Here is an 8,192-nt window from a genome sequence, read left to right on the forward strand (position 1 = left end):
TCCTTCATGCTGTTGATTATATTGAACTTATTATTTCTGATGAAAGTGTCATCTTCTTCTTGATATAAAATAGCTTTCTTGATTTATCCAAAAAGAAATAAAGAGAGAGAGAGAGCTTCTTCTTAGATTTGATATTAGATGATGCTTCTCCATAGGTTATCTAGCTAGTTTATATTGGAAATGGTCGTCCTGCATGGATGGGTGATGCCTGAACCGATTTTAAACATGAAGAAGAACGAATTTTAACTTCGGATCTGGGAATCTAATGTCCTAATAAAATTTCTTTCACCACCTATGAGATTATTGCAAGCAAACCCCCTTTCCTCTTGAAGTCGGCACTAAATTATGCGTCTATCTGCAGCTTGCAGACTTCTTTTGCAGTACGAAATGCTTCGAATAGGATTCGTCGTTTTGAACTTAATATGCCGACTTCTCTTGGAGTACCGATACCAGCGAATCCTTACAAAGGAATTATCGAGCTCCCGAGACTTAACGCTCAAATTCCTCTCGACCCAATGCCGAGCCTAATACGCGATCCAGGAACCCTAGAAGAAAACCTGACTATCACCTTCCAGAGAGGGTAATTGATCTCCACTTTCTTGTTCTTTCTCGTTTCTTTTATACCCAATTACACTTCCTATCCCGGTTCTTTGATCTTTTTGCTTCCACTTGCTGAGATTCTTGTTTAATTTGTTCCAGTTATTACCTTGGTTTGAATTAATTTCATTGTTTGATGCCAATGGTGGAACACAAGGCTGCTGTTTGGTATTTATTTTCAATTTGTTGCAAGAAATCCAACATTAATTACATATCTCCGTTCCTTCTTTGTTAACAATCAGGTTTTTCTCTGCCAGATCGGTTTCTGAATGAGCTTACAAGCATCCATAAGGGAAGCACAGAGAAGGGATATGTGTGGAATCGTGGGTCACCCTCAAGCGATGTGAGTTCTTCCTCTGTTTTCCAATGCCAAAAATTATTCTTTGCCATGGCTCCCATTTGATGTTGGCATTGTTGATTTGCTAGCATCTATGAAGAGTAAGGCACGTAGGAAGAAGATGGAAACTGCTGATGAAACTGTTGAGTACCCATCTCTTGTTCGTGCTACCGATGGCAAGAAGACCATCTCCACTTCGGTATGCTTGCAGATCAGCTGAATTCGTTTTTTAGTTCTCTTTATTTTATCAATCCAATACTCAATATTTTGTGGGTAATTATGTTTGCATAGACTGTTACTTGATATTGAGCATGTACCTCTTCTCTGTATACAAAGTTAGAAATCAATGCCAGGTAGGCGGTAGTTGGCCTTGCCCAATGTTCGGAGTTCTGTTGACAACTCACAGTGAAATGGAATTCTAATCATAGATGAGATTTAACTAGAGAGGCTTTGTTCTTTAGATTTCTTCTTTTGTTCTCATGAGGTATACTTTGGTTGTCTGATGTCTAGTAGTCTAATTCTTTAGAATGTTATAGTTATATTTAACAGGTTTATTAATTTTCCTGAGAGAAATTAATTGGCAAGCTCCCAATAATATTTCAATTTAGTAAGATCCTAATGTCGTTAAATGGAGGGGATCAGTGCTCAAAAGAACTGCAGGATGATTCTCATGAAAAGTCCTGGTCCATCTGTGCTCTGATCTGAAAAATTGACTTAGGTAATTAGGTTCGAACATCATTTGACCTCTATCTACGAGGAATAATCTATATTTTCCATCTTTGAGCCTGCTATAGTGATGATCACATCACCTCATCAAGCTGGGCAAGCTTGTGGGGAGAGTCGTGGTTCTCTAAGAGAATGCTCTATTTGGCTTTTGTGCATGTATAATGTTATTCTTTTTAAGTTTACTGGCTCTGATTGTGCTGGCTAGATATCAACAATCTGTTGCCTTACGATCATCTTCCACTTAATTGAAAGCTCATGCTGGGGATGCTTTTCTTAAGACATGTACCATATCTTTTTTATTGAAGTCTGAATTATCGTACCTGATTTTTGAAAATGTATCATCTTCCAGCTGTCTGCAAAGGATCACCAAAAACTCCAAGCTTCTTATGCAACGGTCCTTAAGGCTCACATGAGTGCATTGGAGAAGAGACGGATGAAATACAAGAAGAAGATTTCTGGTGTCGAAAAAAATGCCAGAGGTGTCAAAGAATACAGAGTTGCCTAAAAAGCCAGCACCAAGATTTTAGAACTTTCTTTTAGTTGATAGATATTTCAGATTGGATATCTCAGATTTCAACCTATAAAAGGAACCCTAATTGATGCATCATAATTTTGCTTCTGATGCTGCGTGCTCGAATAAGCCTGTGAATACCGAATAGAACTGCGGTTTGACAATCTGATACATACAGTGCAAGTTGTCTGTTTTTCTCGACAACATAAGAGGCAAATTGTATATTTTAGTCTTAAAGAACGCAATTGTATACTTCTTTTGTCATAATCTAAAAGAAAGTTGTCATAGCTATTAATTTGCACTATATCAGAAATGGGGCCACCTATCTCCCACTGTATCAGTGGAGGTCAGTGTAATTGTGTCACTTTATCCATGGAAGCTAGCCGAAACGAGCATCTCCATGGTCCCAGCATTATAATTGATGCTTTTTTGGTGTTCCTGAGCTGATAACACTCATACAAGCCATGTCCCTGTGAGTTGAGACAGAGAGAGAGAGAGAGATGAATGTCCTTCAAGATTTGATGGAGCCAAAGCCAAACCAAATATGAGAACCACAAATTTTACTGCAATAATGCTTGCCTTGGTGAAGCAAAAAACTTTAGGAAAAGTGCAGAAAGAGAGATGCCAATGATGTAGAATATTCTTTGTCTATTTTTCTAGCTGATAAAAATTTAGTATAGTCTACATCAAATTGCAGAAGGCTTAGAAGCTCAGCATGCCAAGCTTGAACCTGGACTGATTTGTTTATATCCTCCATTGTTCCTGGGAACTGAGAAGTTTAACCGATCGATCGCTGGATATTTATGAAAGACACAATAAGCCGCTCGAACGTGGCATCCTGCCTTCCAAGCAAATTCCCTGCATACAAGAATTCAGGAATTTAGTACACACGAATACTTAGCGGAATCTCATTGGCTCCAGGAGCTCATTTATTAATAATTAAAATACCATCTTTTGCATAATATAGGCGGTGTTTTGCTTAAAAAAAAAATTAAAAACAAAACCTATCAAATAATAATAATTCTCCTAAAATTAGTAACAACTTAACTCGAACCTTCTTTCGCTTGTTTGCCCCCCGACCCTTGTCTATATAACTCGCTCGAGTGGATGGGTGCGCAAGTCATCAGAGCTCCCATCTTTCTGGTAATTCGTGCTTGCTTTACTCCTTGTTTTTATCCTTCCTTTCGTTTCTTTGATCGAATTTTGCAATATGTTTTTAGCTTCGGAGTAGCTCTTTTTTGCCTCTATTTATACTGTGACGAAGTCGAGAGAATGGTAGAAATTAGTGTCTGGAGATCAGGAAAACTCGATTAGTAAAAATTTATTGTGGGATTTGCTATGGTTGGATCTGTGAAGTAGTTGACGTTTTGAAGTACCGACGTATACGGAAATAGTGTCGCTCTGACTTGTGATTCCCATTTGTTTTGGAATTGGGTGCTGCAAATTTTTAGTGATCCGGCTCGCTTCATCAAGTATTAGATGTATTACAAGGTCAAACAATTGCTATGTAATTCGTATTTTCATTCATTTTTGTAAAATTTTTGCTAGTAGATCCAGTTCCATGGGCCAGTGTTTAAACCCGTTTGAAGCCCTTTTGCCATGCCTTATCTATCGATTAAACCTGTTGTTGATTTAGAATGGCAAGTCTGCTCTCTTGCTTCCCGTTGATCTTGTTTGCCTTTTTACTTGCTGCTAGGCTTCTGTTTGAAGCCTCATCACCCCCACTCAAGCATAAATGGTTCTGCTACATTTTACAATAGTTTCTAATATTCTATGATTAATAAGCATTGCTTGTGAGACTCAGTTCGGGGAACCTGATTTATGTTCCACTAGTTAAAAGGGAAAACAAATCATCGATGCCCTATGTTGCAGTCAGTCTTGCTGCAATTTGGATTCTGAGGAAGGGAGGGACATATGAGTTGTTTCAAGTTTTTTAACTTAAAATTTCACTAGAAGGGTTCAACTAGTCAAATCATACTAATGATATCAAAACTTCTGGAAGTTTTTCTAGCCTAGTTAATTTCCTATGTATCTCTCTTTATTTTGGTCTAGTTCTTTTTACTGATTGTGTGCACAAACACATATAGGTATGGCATCAACAGAAGCTGAAACAGTTTCCACGGAGAATGTGCTTGAATGGGCTCAAAAGGACAAGCGGCGGTTCCTACATGCTGTTTATCGTGTTGGGGATTTGGATCGCACTATAAAGTACTATCTCAATGAAGATAAATACAATTTCAAATTTATACATCTACCTAAAAGGGTGTTTTGATGCTAACTGTATGATTTTATCTTTATTAGATTTTACACAGAGTGCCTGGGAATGAAACTGCTGAGGAAAAGAGATATTCCTGAGGAGAAATACTCAAATGCGTTTCTTGGTTTTGGACCAGAAGACTCTCATTTTGTTGTAGAATTGACATATAGTATGTATCTAGCTCTTCATTTAACAGTTTATTTGTCATGGGATAAGTTTCAGTTATTCTTCTAGACCTCTTATAGTGTCATCTTGAAGCCAACTCTTGGTATTATAATGTCATTTCTCATTCTTGGATCAGACAACTCTCATTTTGTAGAATAGTACGTATCTAGCTTTTCTGATGATTTTTGTGTCAGCAAATAAATTTCTATTTCTCTTATAGCTTCTATAGCGCATCATAATTTTGAAGCCAATTATTTAGTATTAAGCTTTATAAGTGCATATAATTTTCTGCTTGAAACAGAGGAATCTCAATTTATATGTGAAGCGAAAGACTTTGCAGATTGGTATACATAATTGATACATGGCAGTGTTGAGCAAGCTCATGAATTTATACATGTCTCTGAATTATCTGCATATTTATGCATGTTTTTTATTTTCTATGCATTTTTGCATGTATTTGAATTGTCTCGTTCTATTTGTTGCCTCAATGTGTAGATTATGGAGTTGACAAGTACGACATTGGCACTGGGTTTGGACATTTTGCTATTGCAACAGAAGATGTGTGTATTTTTTATCTTAAATTAGAGGTCATGGTTCTTCTTTGCTAATGCTACATTTATGTGCTTACATGGAAGCTGTGATGAAATCATAGGTCTATAAACTGGTTGAGGACGTCAAGGCTAAGGGTGGAAAAGTCACTCGTGAACCTGGTCCAGTTAAAGGAGGGACAACAGTTATTGCCTTTGTGCAAGACCCTGATGGTTATCTGTTTGAGCTTATCCAGAGGGGTCCAACATCTGAACCTCTTTGCCAAGTTATGCTTCGTGTAGGAGACCTTGAGCGTTCAATCAAGTTCTATGAAAAGGTATCTTATATTAGTTGATATATATTGTTTGATTTCTGTCTCATAGCTGTAAAGTCTAAATTTTTCTGTGTTGTAATATTTTATTTTTCATATATAATGGGACATCCGTTGAATGCTAGGTAAGTTGAATTACCATCGCAGGCTTACTAGAAAGGACAGCATGCAATAATACTAAGCCCATTATAATATATAGAGCAAGTAGTTTATTGCTTATTCTTCAGCATCTTATCCATATACATTTCAAATTCGCTCTCTCATAAAATATTACCAGTGTCTGAGCTTTTTGTATTGGTTAAGATGCAACCATGCAACAAGTTTTTTTATTGTATTTAGTTCTGTGTTTAGAATTAGAGTGGCATAAAGGTATAGAGTACCATGCATGTTATATGTTCCTCATGCATGCAAGCAAACACATACATGCATATTTGAGGATTGAGGGTTACCTACTTCTTTGGCTATTTGATATTGCAATCATTGCCAGAATTATTAGTTTCCTTCTTCTCACCCTCTTTTGTATGCTTGCTTGATTAGCGCAATTATCCACTAATTTTCTTGGTATATGTACCTTGTGCAGGCCTGTGGGATGAAGTTACTGAGGACGAAGGACAACCCTGATTATAAGGTAATGCATGTCATCGTCTGGGTGATATGTGTGCTCAGTCACTTACTGATGGAGCTACTTACCATGATGTCAAATGAATGTTTCATTCTTACAAATTACTGTAGTTCTAACTATATCTCCAGTGGAATATGTAATACAGACCCTCCTAAGTTTTAACATTAGATTTTTTGCATACACTCAATCTCTTCTTTGATCACTTGTACAGTATACTATTGCCATGATGGGTTATGCAGACGAGTATGAGACAACTGTTCTGGAATTGACATATAACTATGGGGTCACGGAATACACCAAGGGCAATGCATATGCTCAGGTTCTATTGCAATGCTTTTACCAGTAATTGATTGCTTTTGACAATTGGTCCTAATATTGTTTGCATCCATCTCTAGGTTGCTATTAGCACTGAAGATGTTTATAAAAGTGGTCAAGTCGTTGATCTGGTTACCAAGGAGCTGGGAGGAAAAATTACACGACAGCCAGGACCTATTCCAGGGATCAATACAAAGATTACCTCTTTTCTTGATCCAGATGGCTGGAAAGTGGTAAGCCCTGGCGAATGTAATTTTTATTTAATTTGTAGTTCAATTTCTTGGCATTCTTACAAGGCAAGTTGTGCACCAGTAACATAAATGTGAATGATATTATATTGAGCATCTGTGGAACTCCTAGTCAAGCCATGCTTGAGAAAGGCTTTCTATGTCTGAATTTCGACTAATTATTGTGGACTAAGTTGGGAACTACTGATCCAACATTTAATTTTGGTTGAATCTTTGTAAACATTATGTAACGAATCAACAATCCAGCACTTGCTATATGTGGCTAACGCAATCTGTTGCATTGCAGGTGCTGGTTGATCACTCCGATTTCCTCAAGGAGCTAGAGGCATGATCTGAGTGTTCAAAGAACTGCTTATCGCGTGACAGGACAATGGCATGTAATAAAAAGACCGTGCCTATGTAACGGCATGCAGTGTATAATGTGATCTTAGGTGGACTTTTGATGCTTGCATCCTTTTCTTTCTTTCTTTCTTCCTTCCTTCATGTGGTTATGGTGTCTCTTTGCTAGTGGTTTGATGCGTTCTTGTTATTCTGACTCAGGCAATCAACTTTCTTATCTGTGCCAAATCCAGTCGTTTTTTTTATTCTGTTGTATCTTGGATTTATGAAATCAAGGACGCTGAGATCGTCAAATGTTTTCATAGTCAAGGTGGAAGACAACACTGTATCGATCACCAGATATGGAGTTGACCGACTTATTTCCAACTTGGGAATATATATATATATATATATATAGTCAAAGAAGAAGTGATGATTTAATGATAATCTATTAAATACTGATACGATTCAAATATGAGAAGAATGTTGTGAGCCTCTTTAACCAACTGCCTCCAACTTGGAATAATGAGTAATAGGAAAACCTGGTATGTTTAACAAAAAAGTTAAAATGGATGACTAATAAATAAAAAAGAAGGTTTCATATACAGATGAGGGGTGAAAAGCAACGGGGTTTATTTTAAAGATGTGCAATGATTTGAGGAATCTAATTGTAATTATTTCATATTTTAAAACACTCGCATATTAATAAACTGCCTATGAATTGTAGAGATTTATACACATTTTAGTAAGGAAATGGGCATTTGGTAATCTCATAAAAATATGCATAATTTAAAGTTATGCATGTTAGCTGCATTTATACATATTTCTAGAAAGAGAATAATCTATCTTTAAATGCTATTTATACGTATAAAAAGGTTAGAAATTTATGCATTAAGTACGCAGACCTTAAAATACGTCCCCATCTTGATCTGGGGAAGCTGAAGGGACTCTTTTGGTTAAATAGAGGGCCATTTTGCAAATCCCAGTAGTGGGTCTTCTCAGATGTAGAGACGTATGCAGTGTTTCTTGGCAGTAAAATTATCGTAGTAAAGAAAGAATGCCAAGTAATTAGTAGTACGCTTGTTATCCTTTTTCCTTCCACACTAGTTATAAATCCTTTTGACATATCTCTATCATATACAACGGTGTGTGATGTGGATTGGACAATACGGGGAGAACTATAAGAAATTAATCACGTAGAAATATTTCAGACAAGCTCATCAATTATACATACCAA

The 8,192-nt window shown here is 36.8% G+C and overlaps 1 protein-coding gene and 1 long non-coding RNA gene across 4 annotated transcripts; both read left to right on the top strand.

Moving 5' to 3' along the window:
• Positions 1 to 284: 284 nt before the first annotated feature.
• LOC140761504 (uncharacterized) lies at positions 285 to 2,462 on the top strand. Of its 3 annotated transcripts, XR_012104579.1 has the most exons (5): positions 285 to 580; positions 700 to 765; positions 855 to 940; positions 1,024 to 1,133; positions 2,010 to 2,462. It is a non-coding gene; the product is annotated as an uncharacterized lncRNA (long non-coding RNA). The 3 variants fall into 3 exon arrangements; XR_012104580.1 differs by lacking the exon at positions 700 to 765 and having other exon boundaries at positions 289 to 580; positions 840 to 940; XR_012104578.1 differs by lacking the exon at positions 700 to 765 and having other exon boundaries at positions 302 to 580.
• A 742-nt stretch (positions 2,463 to 3,204) lies between these two features.
• LOC140761630 (lactoylglutathione lyase-like) lies at positions 3,205 to 7,204 on the top strand. Its single transcript, XM_073099050.1, has 9 exons — positions 3,205 to 3,314; positions 4,259 to 4,379; positions 4,473 to 4,597; positions 5,089 to 5,153; positions 5,246 to 5,458; positions 6,033 to 6,080; positions 6,286 to 6,393; positions 6,470 to 6,622; positions 6,924 to 7,204. Exons 2-9 carry the CDS (start codon positions 4,261 to 4,263, stop codon positions 6,966 to 6,968), a joined length of 876 nt encoding a protein of 291 aa, XP_072955151.1. The 5' UTR covers positions 3,205 to 3,314; positions 4,259 to 4,260; the 3' UTR covers positions 6,969 to 7,204.
• The last annotated feature ends 988 nt before the right edge of the window (positions 7,205 to 8,192 follow it).

Source organism: Typha angustifolia, chromosome 6, assembly GCF_048772165.1.
Source record: "Typha angustifolia cultivar Huaian chromosome 6, ASM4877216v1, whole genome shotgun sequence".
In the NCBI taxonomy this organism is placed as follows: Eukaryota; Viridiplantae; Streptophyta; class Magnoliopsida; order Poales; family Typhaceae; genus Typha; species Typha angustifolia.